The sequence below is a fragment of the Urocitellus parryii genome, chromosome 4, assembly GCF_045843805.1.
Source record: "Urocitellus parryii isolate mUroPar1 chromosome 4, mUroPar1.hap1, whole genome shotgun sequence".
Classification (NCBI taxonomy): domain Eukaryota; kingdom Metazoa; phylum Chordata; class Mammalia; order Rodentia; family Sciuridae; genus Urocitellus; species Urocitellus parryii.
The window spans coordinates 139,895,984-139,919,043 of record NC_135534.1 but is presented as its reverse complement, the minus strand read 5'-3'; the positions used below and the strand labels follow the sequence as shown (position 1 = coordinate 139,919,043).

Below are 23,060 nucleotides of genomic sequence, written 5' to 3'. Positions count from 1 at the left end.
AGCACCCTAGGCAGCTGCCGTTCCCTATTTGACAGGGAGAACTTCATTTTCTCCCCTGGTACAACTGAAAGTAAATCAAAGACAGTCAGACGTGATGTTGGGGTTGTTTGTGGACAATCACCAGGACCAAAACATTGACCTTAAGGCAAAGAGAGGAACTTTGAGATCCACATGGACTCCGGTGGTGGAGCCCCGTGTGAGATTCTCTAAGATGTGCTTCCATAAACTCAAGGGAGGACAAATACATATTCTGAGTCCCGTAGAAATTGAAAATGAGGCCCCCCGCGGCCGCCCGGGCCCGGGCCCGCGTCAGGCGCCTAGCTCTGTACGCGAGCCCGGGGATCTGCGGCCTCCACGACCCCCTCCCCCGCCCGCCCTCTCGTGGAGCAGGGCGCCGGCGGCGGCTGCCCGGGCGGGGGGTTGCGGCGCTTAGGAGAGGCCCCGGCTCCGCCCCGGGCCTGCCCAGGGGTAAAGCGGAGCGGCCGCAGCCGGGTCGGGTCGGGGCCCCTCCCGGGAGAAGCGTGGAGCGGCGGCGGCGGCAGTAGAAATGATGGAAGAATTGCATAGCCTGGACCCACGACGGCAGGAATTATTAGAGGCCAGGTTTACTGGAGATGGTGTTAGTAAGGGGCCACTCAATAGTGAGTCTTCCAACCAGAGCTTATGCAGCGTGGGGTCCTTGAGTGATAAAGAAGTAGAGACTCCTGAAAAAAAGCAGAATGACCAGCGAAATCGGAAAAGAAAAGCTGAACCGTATGAAACTAGCCAAGGGAAAGGCACTCCTAGGGGACATAAAATTAGTGATTACTTTGAGCGGCGAGTAGAGCAGCCCCTCTATGGTTTAGATGGCAGTGCTGCAAAGGAGGCACCAGAGGAACAATCTGCTCTGCCAACCCTCATGTCAGTGATGCTAGCAAAACCTCGGCTTGACACAGAACAGTTAGCACAAAGGGGTGCTGGCCTCTGCTTTACTTTCGTTTCAGCTCAGCAAAACAGTCCCTCTTCCATAGGATCTGGCAACACAGAGCATTCCTGCAGCTCCCAAAAACAGATCTCCATCCAGCACAGACAAACCCAGTCTGACCTCACAATAGAAAAAATATCTGCACTAGAAAATAGTAAGAATTCTGACTTAGAGAAGAAAGAAGGAAGAATAGATGATTTATTAAGAGCCAACTGTGATTTGAGAAGGCAGATTGATGAACAGCAAAAGATGCTAGAAAAATACAAGGAACGATTAAATAGATGTGTCACAATGAGCAAGAAACTCCTTATAGAAAAGTCAAAACAAGAGAAGATGGCATGTAGAGATAAGAGCATGCAGGACCGCTTGAGATTGGGCCACTTTACTACTGTCCGGCATGGGGCCTCTTTTACTGAACAGTGGACAGATGGTTATGCTTTCCAGAACCTTATCAAGCAACAGGAAAGGATAAATTCACAGAGGGAAGAGATAGAAAGACAACGGAAAATGTTAGCAAAGTGGAAACCTCCTGCCATGGGTCAAGCCCCTCCAGCAACCAATGAGCAGAAACAGCGGAAGAGCAAGACCAACGGAGCTGAAAATGAAACGTTAACATTAGCAGAATACCATGAACAAGAAGAAATCTTTAAACTCAGATTAGGCCATCTTAAAAAGGAGGAAGCAGAGATCCAGGCAGAGCTGGAAAGGCTAGAAAGGGTTAGAAATCTACATATCAGGGAACTAAAAAGGATACATAATGAAGATAATTCACAATTTAAAGATCATCCAACGCTAAATGACAGATATTTGTTGTTACATCTTTTGGGTAGAGGAGGTTTCAGTGAAGTTTACAAGGCATTTGATCTAACAGAGCAAAGATACGTAGCTGTGAAAATTCACCAGTTAAATAAAAACTGGAGAGATGAAAAAAAGGAGAATTACCACAAGCATGCATGTAGGGAATACCGGATTCACAAAGAACTGGATCATCCCAGAATAGTTAAGCTGTATGATTACTTTTCACTGGATACTGACTCGTTTTGTACAGTGTTAGAGTACTGTGAGGGAAATGATCTGGACTTCTACCTGAAACAGCACAAATTAATGTCGGAGAAAGAGGCCCGATCCATTATCATGCAAATTGTGAATGCTTTAAAGTACCTAAATGAAATAAAACCTCCCATCATACACTATGACCTCAAACCAGGTAATATTCTTTTAGTAAATGGTACAGCATGTGGAGAGATAAAAATTACAGATTTTGGTCTTTCCAAGATCATGGATGACGATAGCTACAATTCAGTGGATGGCATGGAGCTAACGTCACAAGGTGCTGGTACTTATTGGTATTTACCGCCAGAGTGTTTTGTGGTTGGGAAAGAACCACCAAAGATTTCAAATAAAGTTGATGTCTGGTCAGTGGGTGTGATCTTTTACCAGTGTCTATATGGAAGAAAGCCCTTTGGCCATAACCAGTCCCAGCAAGACATTCTACAGGAGAATACTATTCTTAAAGCTACTGAAGTGCAGTTCCCACCAAAGCCAGTAGTAACACCTGAAGCAAAGGCTTTTATCCGGCCATGCTTGGCCTACCGAAAGGAGGACCGCATCGATGTTCAGCAGCTGGCCTGTGACCCCTACTTGCTGCCTCATATCCGAAAGTCGGTCTCCACAAGTAGCCCTGCTGGAGCTGCTATTGCATCAACCTCTGGGGCGTCCAATAACAGTTCTTCAAATTGAGACCGACTCCAATGCCACAAACTGTTAACGCACAGAGTGGACAAACAGCATTCAGCAGCGGGTTTGGAACTTAGCGAATCCGAATGGATCTCATGAAACCTGTACCAGGTGCTTTTATTTTCTTGCTTTTTTCCCATCCATAGAGCATGACAGCATCGATTCTCATTGAGGAGAAACCTTGGGCAGCTCTGGCCAGGCCTCGTAGGAAAAAGGCCCCGCCCAAGGTTCTGGCGTCACCGGCCACTGTGTGTGGCTGCTCTGAGTGAGGAAAAAATTAAAAAGAAAAACTGGTTCCATGTACTGTGAACTTGAAAATATGCAGACTCAGGGGGGTCCCTGATGCAATGCTTCAGATGAAGAATGTGGACTTGAAAATACAGACTGGACTAGTCCAGTGTCTATATTTAAACTTGTTCTTTTCTTTTAATAAAGTTTAGGTAACATCTCCTGAAAAGCTTGTAGCACAAAGGCTCAGCTGGGGATGGTGTTTGACTTCGGAGGAAAAAAGTTGCTATTGCCCGTTAAAGGCACTAGAGTTAGTGTTTTATCCCTAAATAATTTCAATTTTTAAAAAACATGCAGCTTCCCTCCCCCTTTTTTATTTTTGAAAGGATACATTTGGTCATAAAGTGAAACCCGTATTAGCAAGTACGTGGCAATGTTCATTCCAGTCAGATGCAGCTTTCTCCTCCGTCTGGTCTCCTGCTTGCAATTGCTTCTCTCGTCTCAGTTGGGAAAGAAGGGAGTGGGAGTACTGAGATGCGCGGGTTTTTGCCATTGGACAAAGAATGAGGTTAGAAGACTGCAGCTTGGAATCTCTCTAGGTTTTCAACTATTTCTTCACAATTTGAACACTTGACGGTTGTCCCTTTTAATTTATTTGAAGTGCTATTTTTTTAAATAAAGGTTCATCTGTCCATGCAGTCCTCCTGGATTCTCTGAATGTAGTAACTATCAAAACTGTTCCAAAGGTAGGCAGAAAACAGGCTGGAAAGCCAAAAACTCCAGGGATCAGTAGTTCCTACCCACAGTCTTTGTGTGCTTGCTAAATGGTGTACATTTCTTGTTACCACATTATTAAAACTTGATCGGCACATAAGCTTTCTTCTGTTAGATCTTTTGGCAGGAAACAACCTTCTCCCAGTATTTGGTGGGTGTGTGCTGGTGTGTGTGTCTATGTGTGCATGTACACACACACTTTGTCTAACTCACTTTCATAGATATATCAAGTGAAATTTTTTTTAAAAATCAGCTCAAGGAAAATAGGTATTTCAACTATGAATGTTCTTTTGGAACTAATTTTTAAAAACATTTGGTTGTTTCTGAGACATGTGATTAACTGAAGATGGAGCTGAAATGGGAGACATGTGGCCCCACAGTGCCCTTGAAACAGCAGAGCCCTCGGCAGGAGAGGGAAGGAGTCCAGAGCCTGAACATGTGGTAGCCAGCTTGGAATGTTACTGACAGATGTGGCAAGAGGGCTCAGCCAGAAGTATTTAAAGATGTAGCATTCAGGCCCGCTTGTTTTCTGGGCAGGAAGGGAGTCAGGAAGGGCAGAGCTCTCAAATTGCTCATGATTCTAGAATTTCTTTTACACGTGAAAAATGTCACTGATGACACGTTTTCTAGGACAGTTGTTTGTTTTGTGGACCTGCCCCACTTTCCTCAGTACCAAGCCATCTTAAGAGAAGGTGGAACATTCCAAACTGAATGGGTAGGTGTTATATGGAACGCGGAAGGAACGAAGTCAGCCCCAGAGGCCTTGGTGTTCCCTCAGCTTTTTAAAAACTATTTTATTGAAATAAAATGTTGATATTTATACACACACACACACACACAAAAAAAAAGAAATTGAAAATGAAACTGATCATGAGGTAGACTTCCCCAACCGGAACTTGAGCAATAAATGGCCCTAAGAGAGAAAGGGGCAGAGAAGACTGGCAGATAGAAGTGTAGGCATGGCAATGAAAGAAAGGTAGAGAAGGTTGATTCTGATAACTCAAAGAGTTAACACATCCAAAACTAACGCAGGGGTGGGGAGAAAACCACACCCCACGGGAGTGCGGAGCCAACTCGCGGGAGAAAAATCCTATTGGCATTGAGGAGGCAGGGAGCCAGCCCCTGGGCGCGGCCTGCAGGGGGCAGGCGATCGCCCGGGGAAGCGGGGGCAGGACGAGGCCGGAGCTGGTGCCCGCTCCGCAGCTGCAGGCAGCCGCCGGGAGCCCCAGCTGTGCCTCTGCCGGTGTGCCCTCCTTAGCCCGCGCTCCCCGCGCTGTGTCCCGCCGCTGACATGTGTGCCGCCCGGATGCCTCCCCTGGCGCACATCTTCCGAGGGACTTTCGTCCACTCCACCTGGACCTGCCCCATGGAAGTGCTTCGGGATCATCTCCTCGGTGTGAGCGACAGCGGCAAAGTGAGTGGGCACCGGGTCTGGCCACCCGGACGCGCCGGCTGACAGTTGGAGGGAAGCTGGCGCGAGGCGCTGCGGACGGAGTCCCGGGTTCGCTCCGCGCGGCTCCGGAGTTGAACTTGAGCGTTTGGCTCTGGGAAACGCAAAGCGAACCCTGACACTCGGTTCACCCGCTGGCTAGGGAGTATCGAGTTTCCGGAAGCCAGGAGCAGTGGGGTAATCACACCCCTTCTGGTTCGACAGCCGTCCAGGTTGCACTAGAAAGAGAGCAGAGCCATCCCCCCGACCCACAAACCTTAATAGATCAGCAATAAACCATAACATTGCTTCTTCATCTTATATCTCTGGAGCCTGGCACAGTACCGGGCACAGGGTAGGCGCGTCATGAATTTGGTTTGAATTTATTGTGAAAGAATTAACAGGTCATTTGATCGCTGTTGATTTGCCCATTGAGTACATAGAAGAAGCAAAAGAACTGATTTCATTCACCGAATCCTTGGCTCAACGCAGAGAATGTATTAATGTTACAGGTTAGACAACTTGTAATACTAGAAAGGATAGCTGAAGAGAGATTATCCATCTCCCTGTATCTGCCCCCCCCCATACACACACACACACACACACACACACACACACACACACAGCCATTTGCATTAAAGCAAGCAGTTCCATTTTAAGGTTCAAAATGTCTTCTATGAGTTGTACCTTCTACACTTCTTTTTCCAAAAATCAGAATTTCTACAAATGACATTGGTAACTTAATGTCTAATATTTTCCGTTCTGTACACACCGATGATGACTGCATTAGTAATGGACTGGTCAGTTTAAGTAAAGTCATTCCATTTAAGGGAGAAAAGAGAAAATAAATCCAGGGGTGATATATTTTTGAGCTATTTTCCAACTACTAGTTTGGTTAGCAAAAGTACACATATTTGTGATTTGTCAGATTCAAGATACTACTCTCAACTAAAGATGTTACTGAATCAGTGACTCTTCTTACATTTGGGGAGAGGGCTAAACCCTATTTTCTTATAGTGCTTTAAAAATTATCTGTGCATAACTCAGAAGCTGTTGAGCTTCTGAGGTGATACAACTCTTAGAGTTCACTCAAATGCAGAGATTGCAGTGAACCCTGAGATTGGTGCTTCCTTGCATGGGGACATGACCCTCAAGTTACAGGAAACTCATGTTGGGGCAAGTCCTGGGAAGCCCAGGTATAGAGACTACTGAACTATGAAAGAGTGGAGGTGTTGGTCTAATCACAAGGAGCTGTTCAACTCTTAGATTCCCTTTTAAAAATGAATTTCCTATATCCAGAATTCTAACTGGTAGAATAGCAGACAAGAGAGTGGGTTGGGGGACTGACTTTAACACTGGAGAGGAGTAAAAAAGGAAGTAAATTACCTTAAAAATTACCTTTCCTAGAGGTTATACAGAAAAAGAATTAAAGAGTGTCCTGAACACGCAATTAGTGGTTGAGTCAGGGAGTCTATTCCTAACTAAGAAGCATATTTGGGATTGTAAATTTAGAAAACAGGCCAATCCCTCACAAGATATAACTAACTAGGAATTGACTACAAAGGCGAGTTAATTCAAGGGGGTTAGCTTTCCCAATGAAACTCCTTAATCAGTGAATTGGTAACTGTTCTTTCTATCTTCAGTGCAAGGCAGTTTATTCCTGTGTTTAATACAGGGCATGCTATATATATTTCAAATCTTGATTTCTCTCATGTTGAAATAGGAAATGCCTCACCTTTGGGATTGCTGAGATAATTGTCCATTTCTTATTTAAAACATTTTACAGTTGAAAAAAGAAAATAGTGTCCCCTTGAAACAACAAATATGTGAAATAATCATGATCTTTAAGTTTTATTGGGTTTCCTAATGCTGTTCTTGGGATGAATCTTCAGATGAATCAGGAGCATCAGAGTTGCTTGTGAAAATGCTGATACCTGAGCACCGGTGGCAGAGAACTGAATTTCACAGGCCTGGAGTGGGACATAGGAAGTGGAATTTTAATGAGAATCCTGAAGGATTTGGACACAGGGAGTGGGTGGATGACATTCTGAGTAACTGTAGTATTTTGGTTGTGTGGTGGGACCACTTTAGTGAGATGTGGAGAGCTCAGTTTTGTTTCAAAGCCAGGTCTGAGATAATATCTCAAAGAGAAGGGACACAACTTCCTATGTCCTCCTTCTCTCTTATATGCCTGGTCCCACTCCATATAACTTCATGTAGGCTCAGAGAATGGTACTGACTATGTTTAACTCAATAATTAAAGCTTATATTCAATTAATTTAATTAAAACTATTCTTTAGCCAACATTTGGGTTTGGGGCATTTTGAATTCAGAGTTAATTTTTCTACTTGAACATCATGTAGCTTTTTAAAATAAGACTCTAAAAAGTATAATTAATTTGAAAATGTTTAATTAATCTTGAGACACAGTGTGCTCAAATATTACTGAGTTACCTAATTCTTTCATATACAACAGGGTCAGGTTGACTTTTAAGATACATTAAGATGCCCTGGGACTTTTACTGCACACATAGGCAGAAGCAAGAGTGAGGAAGAAAATCATTTTGGAGGCAGTGCCTTGGGGTAGCTGTAGTAAATCCTAAGGAGAAACAGAGACCTGAGTTTTGGTTGAAAGTCTATACTAGTTTTCCTGCTCTAAGACCATGGATGAAACACCTAACCTTTTTTGAGCCAATTTTATCATTTGTAGAATTTGATTTCCTTTTGCTCAATATTAAATGAGTGATGAATAAAAATACCTGGCACTTAGCGGATATTTGACATGTAACATGTTCATTCCATCCTCATTCTTTCCTTTGCCCCTAGCAAATTCTTAAGCTCTCGCTCACTGCAGCATTTTTTCATGTTTCCACTTGGTGGCACCCATGCAGGCCAAGCAGCAGAGAAGGAATCCAGGGCCTGGGAGGGACAGTGTGGGATAGCGAGGCAACAGCTATGCATCCTCTTGGTCATGTCATTCATCTACTGGGATGCAAAGATGCACCTGGGAAGAAAGATCTGAGGAGCTGTTAGTCAGCTTTTCACCGATGCAACCAAATTACCTGACAAGAGTAACTGAGAGGAGGAAAAGTTTGTTTTGGCTCAGAGGTTTAGTATGTGGTGGGCCAAGTCCATTACTTTGGTCCCAAAGTGAGGCAGAACATTATGGTGGAAGGGCATGGTGGAGAAGCAATGCTCCCTGTACTTCAGCCAGGAAGCAGGGGTGGGGCAAGGGGCCACAGGGAAGATGAACCCTTTCGGGGCACTTCCCCAGTGACCCAACTAGCCATGTCCCACTTGCCCATAGTTCCCACTCAGTCCATTTAAAGTAGGATGGACTGATTAGGTCACAACTCTCATAATTCAGTCATTTCACTTTTGAATATTTCTGCATTAACACAGGAGCTTTTGAGGGACATCTCATATCCAAACCATAACAGAAGTATTTACTGCACATTATTTTCCGTACTTCTTAGTCGGCTCAGTGTGATTATTTCCTATTAGAAAGCTGAGATTTGAGAATTCACGCATATAGAGATTGGGGTGGAATAGTCAGCTTTTGAAATATAGCCCAAGGGCCATGTTCTTTTTATGATAGCAGGCTGCTTCCCCAAGGCACAATGTGTGCCTTTAAAGAACTTGCCCTTTATTAAAAGAGCCAAGATTTGTTGGTATAACAAAAGTGGGCTGATTTCTGAGCCAAACAGGGGGCTCCTCACTGGAGATAAATTGATGAACAAAGTGTCTTGGTGGTGTTGGTAATCTAGTGCTACATTAACAAAATCTGCTATGACCTATCTGAACTTGACCTAGTCTGCGGGTGGAGGTAAGGCTTTCTCCAGTATCAAATGACATTTAAATTGTATTCTGAAGAATAAGTAGAAGTTAACTAGGTAAGGCAGATAGGATTCAAAGTAGAAAAGAACCTTCCAGGGCAGAGACAATAGATTATGCAAAGGTCCTGGGTAGACAGGAAAGAAAGGTCAAAGTGGTTAGAGTCTAAAAGTTCAAGAAAAGGATAACGTAAGGTAAGGCAGGACGGTTTGACTGGGTGATATCATGGAGGGCACGTGGAGTGGGGGAGGGATTGAACTGTGATTATAGTTTGCAGTTTGTACAGTTCACTTTAACTTCAGGATAAAGGATGCATTGGAAGGGAGTTGAGTGCAGGCAAGGAGGTCACATTGGAGCATGTTGCAGTAAGGAGTTCAGGTGAGATGGGATGTAGTTTAGATGAGGGAGTTTAGATGAGGGAGGCAGTGTGGTCTGCCAATTCATGAAACCCTAAGAATACCTTTATCACTTACTACTGTTGCAAATTTGTTGCTTAGCATTTCTATTTCCAAGTTTCCATACACTCACTCACACACACACACACACACACACACACACACACACACACACACACACCACAATTTATTTAATATACATTATGGGGTTGTTGAAAGGATTAATGTATTTATAAATGTAAAATATATAGAATAATGCCAAGCATGTAATACATGTTTAGTAATCATCAGCGATTATTGTCAGCAATGGAGATGGAAAGAGGTGGAAAGACTTCGTGGCTCTTTAGATCAAGTCAGCTGGATCTGATAACTTGTGTATATAGGGTTAGAAGGCAAGAGCATCAAGAGAAATGTATGTCAATGTATGTAAATAACATAAACCAGGTGTATATCACTGTGTGTAAGCAGTACAGAGGGGCACAAATTGACCAGTGATAGGAAAGGCTTCTTGAAGGAAGCAGTCATTGAACTGAACCTTAAAGGAAAGACAGGATTTGAACATGTAGGACAGAATTAAAAGGCTCTGGCAAAGGCAATGGGCTGATGTTTTTCAATTCTAATGCTGTTGGGAAATTTGCTTCCATAAAAAGATGCTTTACATGCCCAAGTATCACAGGATAACTCTGAGAAGTCTGATTTTCTAGAAAGCTGATTTCTTTGTTCAGAATGTTCATAGCAGACACAGCTGGCTACCCACTCAATAGCTATAACCTTTTCTTTCTTACCACATCCTGAAGTTGATCGGCCTGTGATCTACTTGGCACGGGCTACCTCCGAGTGTGAGCCAGCCATGGTAATGTACTCCCACTTATCACTTACCATACTTGTTTTCAGCAGTCTCAGAAGAGACAGCTTAGCCCACCTCCCTCTCCAGGACCAGGATATTCTGAGTTCCTGAGCTTGGCAGGAAGGTGGATCTTTGCCTTTCCAAGCAGGAGGAAAGGATGACACAGAACCACTAGGATTTGTGATTCAGACTGACAGAACTCCTGGCTAAGCACGATGGTGGAGCTGCCTTCCTTGGTAACTGAGCGTGGTTGGTGATTGGCATTCTGGCACACAGAAAATCAGTTAAGAAGCTTCTGGGATGTGGGAAGAGAGCCCCTCTTCCTTTCTTTGGATGCTCTCACTTAAAGACGGGATATCTGGGGTTGCTGCTGCCACCATTTGGGACCATGAGGAAAAGGTTAAGAAGATCCCAACCTAATCTCTGACATCTCCGAACTGTTGAGATCATGAAGTGTCTTTATTGTCTAAACTGCTGTTAGCTGGGTACTCTGTTCATTGCAGCCCGGCATACACATGTTATTACACTGCTTTTCAAAGAATCATATTTTTCAAAGAACTGATAGTTGCCTTCTGCTTTCCCTCTTTTTATCTTCTCTTTGTTGGCCCAAAATATCACTGTCTTTTTAGGCACCCATATTAGTCAAGTCCAGTCAATTTTCCTTTGGGACATCTGTGCATAGTCATTCCTATTGCCCCAGCTCAACCCTTTGTTGTCTCCTAGATAAAATATTACAGGAACCCCCTGTTTTCTCACCCCTATTTCAGTGTTTCCTCCACATTACTGACAGTTATTTTCATGAGTAGTATCATATATCTCCTCTTCTATAGCCATCGGTGGCTCGTTCACTAGTGCCCCAAGGTCCAAATGTCCTTGGAAGTTTCTAGATCTGACATTATTTGGACCTAATCTGTTTTTTCAATCCTTCCTCCTACTTCATCTCCCTACCTGGAAAATGGGAATAAATTTACTATGGCTGGCTCACACCACAATGTACCCATGAACCAAGAGATGATCTGTGAAAAAGTTTCAGTTTCCCAGCATATCATGCTCTTTTGTGTCTCCATGTTGTTTGTGTCAGTCTCTCAGCTTGGGATAGACCTCCTTTTACAACCCATTTTCCATTGTTTATCAAATGTTAAGGTGCAGCTCCACTGTCCCTTTCCTCCAGACCTTCTCTAGCCATCATTCCCTGATGGGAATAAATTTCCCCTTCCTCTGTCCTCTCATAAATATTTCTTTTTGTACAAAGGTTGAACTCAGGAGCTCTTAACCACTGAGCCAATTCCCAGCCCATTTTTACTTTTAATTTTGAGACAGGGTCTTGCTAAGTTGCTTAGGGTCTTGCTAAGTTACTGTGGCTGGCCTTGAACTTGTGATCTTCCTGCCTCAGCCTCCCAAGATGCTGGGATTACAGGCATGTGCCATGGTGTTTGGCTCCCATAAAATTTTGCATGTATTTCAAATTAATATTTTTTTCTAGTGGTTAAGAACATGGCTTCTGGACTCAGACTCTGTGAATTTCCAATTTCAACTCTACTGCTTATTTGGAGAAATTCCTAATGTATCAGAGTCTCCACACCCAACGGTTGGTGTGTTGAAGTTGAATCCTGACTGTGAGGTATTAAGAGGGTAGACACTTAATCTGATCACTGCATTTAGAGATGAAGCCTTTGGAGGGGATTAGGATTAGATATGGTCATCTAGATGGAGCCCCATGATTAAATACTGGTGGTTTTCGAAGAAGAGGGAGAGAGAGCAGAACACACACACACACACACACACACACACACACACACCCCACCCTGTCTCACCATGCAGGGCCATGTGCTGTCTCAGGACTGTGCCAATAAGAATGTGACCCTTGGCCTTGGGCCAGAGCCATAAGCCAAAGTAAGCCTCTTTATAATTTACCTAGTCTGTGGTCCTGAATTATTAGCAACAGAGAATGGATCATGAGAGAAGGTTTACTGCCTCTGAGCTACTTGTCTGTAATTTTACTTGTGCTCAAGTCATTAGGAATCAACTTAAGTATCATCTCCAAAATCTTTTTATTATTTCTGTATTCTACAGTGATCTTTCCCTATTTTTTACATCTCTCTCATTGTCTTTCTTACAGAGTACTTATTCACATTCATTGACAAGGCCTTAGTTGTGTCTATTTTTACTAAAGTTAATTATACAATTTCCTATTCACATGACTTGAAAAAAATGTAGAGAATATCTAATATTTCCTAACAGACATAAGATCTTGCAAATAGCATAGGTGCTCAGCAAATATTTATTAAATGGATGAACACTGAAAAAATTACAGCAACTGTTGCACAATTTGTCTTAATCTTTGCTAGTAATAGTTCCAAAATGTATTTGTGTGTACCTTAGAAAATACAATATTGCATGTAACTTAATCTCCTCTCAAGGATGATTTTTATTGCACAAAATATAGATGTTCACAGTTGTTCTTTTTTATTTTTATTTTTTTTTAGTTTTTAATAGACTTTTATTTTATTTATTTATATGGTGGTACTGAGAATTGAAACCGATGCCTCACACATGCCAGGCAAGTGCACTACCACTGAGCACCAGCCCCAGCCCCAGTCCCAGCCCTACAGTTGTTCTTTTGATTAAATTCATTCTGGTTTGAAAATGATGTTACTTTTGAAGGTTTTAGTGACAAAACACAGAAATTGGAGATTACTTTCTTGCATTCTACTACCTATAAATATTGCTAGTGTGCTTTTAAACATTTATTCTAATACTGACTACCTGGGATGTCTGGCCAGGGCCTCCCTTACAAGCAGCATGTGCCAGCTGCAGTGAAATATGGATTTACCATTTAAAGCCAAGCGCTCAGGGTAAAGGGTTGTACATGAGAATTAACTCTATCAGTGACTACAATGACAAGAAACACAAGGCTCAGAGAAATAAAATGGCTTTCCCAAAGAGATACAGCAAAGAAGGAATAGAGTTGGGATTTGGATCCAGATCTATTTCCTCTTTAGCCATTATTATCTCTCTGGATCTGATTTAAAGACCCTGGTACCATTTCATCCAAGTAAAGCGTTTAACTTTCTTTCTCAGTCTTGTCTCCTTTGTTTTGTGCTTCTGAGTTCCAGACAGAAAATCCATTCTTCATTCTGTGGCTGTGTCCAAGATCTACTTCTCTGTCCCATTATTCACCCCCTGGTTTCTTCCCAGTTGAAACTGTCCTCCCTTTCTTGGTCTTTTCCTTCAGTGCTTTTTATTTTTCCTTTCTTTTGTCAGTGAAGCTGTTTTTATGTCTTGGTTCCCAGCACTCATCAAACTTAAGCAAGTCTGGATGTCTCTCCAAGTCCACAGCCTTCTAGCAACCCCAGACATCCCCCAAACAATGCAAAAAATGGTTACTGTGATATAATCTAATCAATGTGCTTGAATCTGAATTTATAAAACTGGTTGAGGAAGGATACACATATACTTCACAGAAAAATTGGTTAGAAGTGTTTTAATAGATGAATTGAGAGATTCAAAAGGGGCCTCAGATTCTTCTTATCCTGTTTTTTTTTCTTCTTAACCATTTATCTATTGCTCTTTTCTTCTTTCCCACACCCATCTCTAACTCTGTCCCCATAAATGTTCCAGTGTCTGCATATGGATTTGTTTTTCATGGAGGGGATAAATAACTTTCATTAAATTTTGAAAGGATAAGAAACAAAATTTTCTAGACTATCCAATCTTGAGTCCCAGGTAGAACTGTCTCACCTATACAACATCCCTGTTTGGCTTTAAGTGATCAATACACTAGAAATGTATCCATCTCTCCAATCAGGTGCTAATAATGTCACTCCCTCCCAAGGAGAACAAATCTGAGCTCCACTCACTACGATTATTGGAATGCTCAGTGATACTTGTTTTGGGACCTTTCCTTTTTTTCCTTCCACCGTGCAGGGATTCCTGGAGAGTTTGTGATCTAAGCCTTCATTCATTCACAGATACTGATCAAGTCTTTTCTAGGTCCCAGCTGCTGTTCTTATTCTGAGGCTGCAGCTGTGACCAAGATGAAGCAGCCATCGACATGGAGTTTTATTTCAGGGCTCTTCCAGATGTCTGGCTCTTAAATAAGGGCAACCCCTTACCTCCAAGTCCATGGTCACTGCTACCCTTGTTCTTTGTGGCAGTCTGATGCTGCACTTGGGTGATGACCCAAACCATCTGTTGGCCAGTGCAACCCTGTCCTGTCCAGACTGGAAAGGGCCTTCCCCAGGGTCAGCTAAGGGGCACTCCACACCCTGTGCTTAGCTTGTTCTAAAACAACTTACATGAACTTCTGTGGTCACACTGGTCTTTATATTTGGCTCCTTTTAGGGAGAAGATCAATGTTCTATTTATTTTTTATACCTTTATTTATTTATGTATTGGTACCAGGGATTGAACTCAGGGGCACTCAACCACTCAGCCACATCCTCAGTCCAATTTTTATTAGAGACAGGGTCTCACTGAGTTGCTTAGTGCCTTGCTATTGCTGAGGCTGGCTTTGGACTCATGATCCTCCTGTGTCAGCCTCCCAAACTGCTGGGATTTCAGGCATGCACCACTGCACCTGGCTCGGTGTTCCATTCTTTCCTGGTGTATCTAAGATACTTAAAAAAAAAAAAAGTCCAAGGTGAATCCTTAGTTGGTCTCTTAACTAGAGTGGTAAATTTTAAAAGAGTTCCACAGTACATTTAAAATATGACTTAAAAAGTTCGATCAATTATGGAGGCTGCAGTTGTGGCTCAGTGCTAGAGTGCTTACATGTGAAGCACTGTGTTCAATCCTCAGCAACTATAAAAATAAATAAATAAAATAAAGGTCCATCTACAATTAAAATATATATACTTAAAAAGTTTGATCAATTAAAATATTGGTAGCACATTTCTTATGTTTTGTAGTTGTACATTAAAGTACTTCAACATAATTTAAAAGGAATAAATTTTTCCAACATTTTTTATTGGTGCATTATATTGTACATAATGATGGTATTTGTGGTTATGTATTTGTGCATGCACACCATATAACAATATGATTTGGCTAGTATCACTCCCCAGCACTTCCCCCTCCCTCACCACCTCCCATCTCTTGGTCTCTTTCCTCTACTGACCTCCCTTTGATTGCTATGAGAGCTGTCCCCACCTTTTATTAAAAGGGAACACATATTGTGTGCAGTTCATCCTTGTATATTGTTCTTGGCTTCTTGTTTATGACACTTGATTATAAACTCACAGATACAAGGCATTTTGGTGATGATATTGAGAACAGTATAATGTTGAACTTTTACTGAATGCTTGTTAGGTGCTGGGCCCCATGCTGAATGCTGTGCGGTCATAATCTCAGAAGCTCTTGTGGCTACTTATTGAGATGAAATAGCTTTACTTGTTTCATAGACAAGGAAACTGAGACTCAGAGTGCTGATCTTAATGTTGTAATAAATGTCTGTTTTTTTCCTTCTGGTACTGAGGACTGAACCCAGGGACATTCTATCACTGAGCTACATCCCTAGTGCTTTTTATTTGTTATTTGAGACATGTTCTCCTTAAATTGCTGAGGGGCTTGCTAAATTGCTGAGGCTGGTCTGGAGCTTGCTCTCCTCAAATTTGAGGATCCAGCTTCCTGAGTTACTGGAATCATAGGCATGCACCAGTGTGCCCGACTGTGCAACAAATATCTAATTGATAAGTTGGATGACTTTTCTGTCTCTTGAAGTCATTAGGTAGCTGTTTGATTTGCCAGTCAAACAGCAAATTTACAAATAGCTATTGTTTTAGTCAGTTTTTGCATTACTGTCACCAAAATACCCAACAAAAACAATACAGAGAAAAAAAGTTTTATTTAGGACTCACAGCTTCAGAGGTCTCAGTCCATAAGTGACCAACTCCATTGCTCTGGGCCCAAAGTGAGGCAGAACATCATGGCAAGAGGGTCCAGCAGGGGAAAGTTGTCAGGCCATGGCAGCCAGGAGAAAATAACCCTTCTTGGGCAGGCCCCCAGTTACCATCTCTTCTAGTCACTCCCCACCTGCCTATAGTTCACACCCAGTTACAGCTCTCACAATCCAATCATCGCACCTCTGAATTAGCAGGGGCTTTGGGGAGACATCTCACATCTAAACCAAAACAGCTTTCCTTACTTAAATTGTTAATAGGAATTTAATTCCCAAGACTAAAGATAGACTCAAATGAAATTGACCAAATTATTTTATGTGCTTGAATGAATATGTCACAATGAACCCCACTATGACATTTAATTGTAATGCACCAATAAAAATAATTGACTAAGAAATGAAGATAGATACATTTCTTCTGATACAGATTCTAAAATTGATTAAGCATCTCTCAAAAGATTTTGTTTCATGCGTGGCTTTGATCTTAGATCTTACCTTCAAACAACAACAACAACAACAACAACAAAAACCTATTACCCATTTCCTTAGTGAAAGTATTGTTTGGGTTGGGGTTGTGGTTCAGTGGTAGTGCGCTTGCCTAGTATATGTGAGGCACTGGGTTCGATCCTTAGCACCACATACAAATACATAAAATAAAGGTCCATCAGCAGCTTAAAAAATATATATTAAGAAAAAAAGGAAAGTATTGTTTAGTTAACTTTAATCACACTAACTTATTAACTCAAAAGGATAAATTACATTAAGTTTAACTTTAAATTGAGATCTGTTTTTCAAAGCCTTTCTGACTGTTGAAGTTGGTGTCTCTGTAAAATACTGTTTTCTTCCCCTGAATTAGCTACAGGCACATTATTACCTGAGACCATTTCACCACAGATATAGCTCATGTCTCCTCTACCTGTCATGGCCTGCTCGGGTTGTTATCACCATAGGACCTGTTGCTATGGTCACAGTGCTCTTTCTCTTCTCAGCCTTATCATTGGGTTTTTAAAAAAAAATTATTTGGACAGAAGTGCATCTTCCTCAGCAAACTGCAACTTAAAACCCAAGTGTTCCAAGCTCAGTTTATTGACAAGCTATTCTTTCATGAATTTAAAAAAAAAATCTATGAAGGCTGAAGCAATTACAAGGTAATTATAATTTAAAGTGAATTCTAAGGTTACCTATAATGATACAAGGAATTTAAAATTTCAAGGTTCCCCAACAACTTAAATGGAAAGAAAAAGTCTATCAAATAACCATACATTTCTCACCCGCCCACATTCTTATATTCAAACTACATTTGTAGAAGGAGGTATAAAAATAAACCCTAAATAATTCTTACTTTTGCAGAGTAGGAGTAGAGAGTGGGTGGTGTGGAGAATAATTTTAACTTTTTTTGTATTACTATTTTTTGTTTCCTTGTTATTTGTTTTTATACTTTAGAACCAATTTTTATTTTAAAATTTGAATTTTCTCTTAATTGTGGTAAAATACACATAATATAAAATTCACTATTTTAAAGTGTGAGATTCGCCAGGTATGGTGGCCCTTGCCTATAATCCCAGATACAGCGGAGGCCAAGGCAGGATGATTGAAAAATTCAAGGCCAGCCTCTAAAACTTAGTAAGACCCCATCTCAAAATAAAATAAAGGGCTGATGATATAGCTTAGTGGTAGAGTCCCTTGGGTTCAAGCCATAGTACAGCTAAAAAAAATAAATTAATGAAAATGTAAGATTCAGTGTCATTTATTGTGGTCATAATACAATAAGTTGTATAATGCAACACTATCAACACTTACAACACTATCAACTCTATCTTGTTCTAGAATATGTTCATCATCCTAAAAGAAACTCTTTAACCTAAAGCAGTCATTTCCTACCCTCTCCTCTCACCCCACCATCGACCACTATTCTGCTTTCTCAATCAATAGACTTGCCTATTCTGGATTTTTTTGAGTAAATGTACATGCACAACACATGATCTTTTGCGTCTGACTTTTTCCACTTAGCATAATGTTTTTGTGTGTCATTCATTTTGTGGAAGGTGTCAGAGTTTATTCCTTTCTATAGTTGAATACTCTCCCATTGTTTGGATATACCACACTTAATTTATCCACTCATCAGCAAATGGGCATTTGGGTTGCTTCTATACTTTGTTTACTTTCTGCAGTGCTGTTATGAACATTCCATGCACAGGTTTTGAAATCTAATTTATTTTTTAAAATTGTTTTATGGCTCCCTGTTGCCTAACCTTGGGCTAACCATAGGCATGGTCTTGCTATTTGCCCAAACTTCCACATTGCTTTATGTCTTTTTGTCTTTGTCCATGTTCCTTCTTCACCTGCCACCTGCTGCATGAGTGAATACATGCATGTGTATTCATATATGAACATAGGAAAGTAATGTCCAATTCATTCTTCTGTCTTTCCTATTCCCAACCTCCCTCCCTTCCCTTCGTTCCCCTTTATCTAATCCAAAGTACATCTTATTCTTCCCTAAACCTTCCCCCCACCTTGTGTATTAGCATCTGCATATCAGAGAGAAAATTCAGCCTTTGTTATTTCACTTAGCTTGATAGTCTCCAGTTCCATCCTTTTAAGGCTCATTAAGAGTCATATTCTTAATGAGGTCATTGCTGACCCTATTCCTTCCCTTCAGTTCACAGGCAGGACTGACAGCTGGCTTCTTTGTACCCCACTTTCCACTCAGCATCTCTTTATGGCTCATACTCTATCTCAAGAATCTCCCCAATGACCTAACTTTGAAAATAGGTCCTTCACTTTGTCATCTTGGTGTCCACAACACCAGCACTTTGTAGGCTGTCTGATGAATGTGTATTGGATAAATGATGTCTGGATGATTTTCACTACAGGTTAATCAGTTTGGAAAAGTTCTTACTTCATGAGCCAGCTACGTGGGCAATGGCTTAAAATAGCTTCCAAATAACTAATTGTTTGAGTAAGAACTCTGGGTTTTCTAAGCCTAGATGTTTGGTAACAACACATTTTGCTACTGTGTATTTGACCACAGCAGGCTGTAACTAGTTTCATGTCCTGGTGAATAATTAAGAAGCCTGGAAAAGCAGATTTTAATTAAAACTCTGAGACCTCATAAAGTTCCCAATGCCTTTATCTTGGCCTATGTTAAGGACTTGGAATAATGGGGATTATAGAGGCCTGCTTATTGCCTTTGGTTTTGTATTGTGGTTAAGGGTTTGCTTCTTCATAAAATGGTAATTTACTTGGAATGTTGCATGTAAATTGCTACTTACAATTTACAGTCCTGGAACATGGTAGACCCTCCATAAACAATAGCTCTTATTATCCATCTCCTGTTCCTCAAAGTACTTTACAAAGTGCTTTTGCACAAAACTAGCATTCGGTAAATGTTTTGTTTGTTTAAGTGAAAGAATGAATATGGAATGGACTGTTTTGCTCTCTATGGAGAAGAAATGGTTGATCAACATTCTCAGCTGGTTGTAGTCAATGCACTTAGAGACCAAGAAGTAACCCTACTTGTGCTTTCCACATAGCAGGGCAGATTTTTTTTTTCCTGTGCTATTTCACATAAAAGTTGTTTTCTTTCTGCATTTGAAGGGTGGTTTCGTGTAACCCCCAGCCCCTTTCTGAAGTACAGCACACAGAAGTCATTCGGTGTCCTTAGCGCAGCATGGGTATTCATACCACCTCCTGTTCCAGCAGAGCCTGGACTCAATGGCCAGATGGAGCTGTTATACTTGGAGCTCTTCAGGGCTGATGATAGCTGATGAAAAGTGAGGACTTTGGAGTGTTAGGATAAAATAATGAACAAAAGAGATGCAAGCCCTGTCTTATCAAACGAGTATGTATAAATATATAATTTCTAAAAGGGGAAAATATACCGAATGCTTTGGAGATGGAAATCAGCTTACTTTGAGGAGATGCTTCAAGAAATAATCCCTACGGAAGTGAGATCTGAGCTTTGTCTTAAGGCCAAATAGAAATTCATGAGGCAGAGGAGGAATGGGAAGGGCCTGCACAAAGACCCAGAGTGAGGAAGAACCAGGAACTGTGTGATAAAGGATGAGAAGCAGAAGGTGGTGGAGATAGATGAGGCCAGAGATGAAAGCAGTACCACATTGAGTGTCCTCGTAGATCTTCCCCTTTACTCAAAGGGCAGTGCAAAGCCAATGAAGGGTGTTAGAAGAGTGGTAGAGCAGGTCTGCTCATTTGTAATATGTGCACTGGAGCAGGCATGAGTGGCTGCTGAAGGAGAGATGAGTTAGCAGGTGACTTCAGTGGACCATCAAAGAGACAGGTAGGTGGTGTTGGGATGGGGAGAAGTGGGCACATCTGTGACACAGGAGGAGGCAAGGCCAATGGGATTTATAACAAATGGATACAGTAAGAGAGAGGATGCTTCCCCTGAGTTTTGGGCTTGTTCAACTGCATAGATGGGGTGGCATCTCTGAGCTAGGGAGCAGAAGAGAGCTCCAGCCAGGGAGGACAGTTCCAGAGATCAGATTTGATCATACTGTGCTGAGGTCCTTTGTGACATCTATGTAGAGATATCGAATGTGCACTGGCTTGCAGGTCTGGGGCTTAGAAGAGATGTCTGAGCAGGAGTTATGAAGTGTAGAGTCAGGTCTGAGAAGAGAGCAGGAGCTAGATTAACTTCTGTGGTTGTGTCTGGAGTTCAAGAGAACAACATAGAATGAGAAAGCAACCCAAAGACCAGAGAAGACCATGCTGTCTGGAGGGCAAGATGCTTTAAAATAGAGAGAGTAGGTAGATGTCAGAAGTTACTAAGCAGCAACCATAAGAAGAACCCTGCAAATATGTATAATAAATTTAGCAACTCCATTAGCAACTCTAGGAAGCTTATTTTAGCAGATTATTGTAGACAATAATGATAGGTGACCTTTTTTAAGATAATAAATATATGATATTTTCATTTATCATATGACAAAAATAGCAAAGTACCTCCAACACGACTAAAGTACAAATAAGTTACATTTGTTTTATTCCATCAATGCTTAAGCTCTTAGAGGATATTTATACAAATGTTTGCTCTTGTAGCATTCTCAGGGCATAATGCTCTCGATGTCCTGTTTTCAAATGCACTGGTAAGGTTTTTTTTTTTTTTTAGATCTTTACATTTCAGGGGACTTTAGTGAACCCAAACTGCTGGTTCAGAATTCACTTGGGTTCATACTCTCTTGTGCAAACAATATTTCTCAGCCTGCCTTATTATATAGTGATTAGCTCTCTCTAAGTACATTGCAAGAGTTATGTAAGCATGCTGCTTTTGCCCATTTGCAAATATTTAATTTAAACGGATGCCAAAGTACTGGCAAACACATATATGCTGGATCTTAGAAATAGTCTCAGCTTTCTTAATAATCATTTTACCACTTTATCTCAGGAGTAAACTTGGCATCTCAGTGTCACTGGAAATCTCAGTATACAGTTAGTGTATACAGTATACAGTACAGGATGCCAATATTGAAATTTTATTTTATTAAGATCAAATAGGTAAGGCATGATTTTTCTACAAATACTAGATAGCTTTGAATTAAAATAGTCAAACAGATAAAGCCAGGTAAGACAATAGAAGCAGATGTTACTTTCATTCAAAAATGCATTTTAATCCCAGTGAAGTCCTTCCCTAAAGGCACTGAGAAAATCCTCACCCTCCCTTACCATCTCCCTCCCTCCTGAGTGACTGTACAAGGAAGATTTAATCCAGTGGAAAAAAAAAACATATCAATGACTCATATTAAGAAGGAAAACTACAGTTTTTAAATGTGTGAATGGAGGTTTGTACAATCATTCCCCCCCCTCCTCCATCCAGATAATCAAGTGGGAAGAAGAAGAAAACCTAGAAGATTTAGGCTTTATTTATGGCAAATGAAATTAGAATAAGGAAAACTATCTCTGTGTTCTAGGCAGATTGGATGCTTCTGAAGTGTCAAGTCATTGGTCAGATAGCTTGGGTAAGCAGACAGGAAGAGGATGAGATTTGGAAAGGAAAGGTTTGTATGCCACAATTAGGCAACAATGTAGATTTCTTCACATCTTTAAACGTCCTCAATCTTTTTGTCCACACCCTTAATGCCCTTACTCTTATTTCTCCATTATATACACTTTGCTCATCACCTCCTCCAAAAAACCAAAACCAAAGCCCAAACAAACAAACAAAGACCCCACGGGTTATTTTCCTTTCTTTTTGTTTTCCCAGCTTAACCCATAGTGTGAATTTGGCCCATGAAAGCCTACTGCCACGCATTGTTCTTGGTTTCTTATATACATGTAAGTTTTATTCCTTCTGCCAGAAAATAAACTCTTGAAAAGCAAGAATGATTTCTTATATATTTTCCTGAGTTCTTAGTGGTTTGATGGACATATGATATACATGTCAATGTATACAAGACAATTTCAAGTCCTCCAAGTGTTATCAACTTAAATGCTGCCTTTCTGAGTAGGGCAGAATGTAGTCCAAGAAGCCCATTCTAAGCAATCCTGGTCTTTCCACTCCCAGCCTCTGTATGTGGTGATTTGATTGGCAGACATCCTGTCCCTGGCCATCAGGCACAGGTGTAACTTTCACAGATGAACCTAGAAGATAATTTGTAATTTTGGGAGGTTGTGTGTTGGACTTCTGAAAGCTACATGTTGGTACATGGGTCACTGTCCCTTTAGCAGCTAGTGTGCACAGCTGCCCATCAGCAAAAACACCTCTGTAATTTCTTTTTCTGTCATATATGCAGTGTCTCTAAGTGCTTGGTACTTTTAGAAAATGTTCTAATGTTCTTGAGGAAATTGCTGAATAGGTGAAGATACAGTCTTATCAAAGTAAGTTTCTTTTAATGAGTGTTGCTTCTGCCTAGACTGTAACCTCCATGGAGGGAGACAGCATGGCTTGCTCATATTGTGTCCCCAGCACTGGGGCATATCACCTGGATGATAAAATGT

General features: G+C 41.3%; 2 protein-coding genes across 3 annotated transcripts in view; both read left to right on the top strand.

Moving 5' to 3' along the window:
- Positions 1–532: 532 nt before the first annotated feature.
- On the top strand, positions 533–2,907 carry LOC113183064 (serine/threonine-protein kinase tousled-like 2). 2 transcript variants are annotated; one of them, XM_077797823.1, is made up of 2 exons: positions 632–776; positions 815–2,907. In XM_077797823.1, the coding sequence occupies exons 1-2, from the start codon at positions 720–722 to the stop codon at positions 2,702–2,704; spliced, it is 1,947 nt and encodes a 648-aa protein (XP_077653949.1). In that variant the 5' UTR covers positions 632–719; the 3' UTR covers positions 2,705–2,907. The 2 variants fall into 2 exon arrangements, with proteins under 2 accessions (XP_077653948.1, XP_077653949.1); XM_077797822.1 differs by having other exon boundaries at positions 533–2,907.
- A 1,994-nt stretch (positions 2,908–4,901) lies between these two features.
- Gda (guanine deaminase) overlaps positions 4,902–23,060 on the top strand; it is a 94,558-nt gene continuing 76,399 nt past the window's right edge. Inside the window, exon 1 of the mRNA XM_026389276.2 lies at positions 4,902–5,117. Within this exon, the coding sequence (XP_026245061.1) occupies positions 4,995–5,117 (123 nt within the window). The 5' untranslated portion in view covers positions 4,902–4,994. The remainder of the gene's footprint in view (positions 5,118–23,060) is intronic.

What these genes read in the sequence shown, in the direction of transcription:
- LOC113183064 (XM_077797822.1), top strand. Translation starts at nt 548, where the DNA reads ATGATGGAAGAATTGCATAGCCTGGACCCACGACGGCAGGAATTATTA.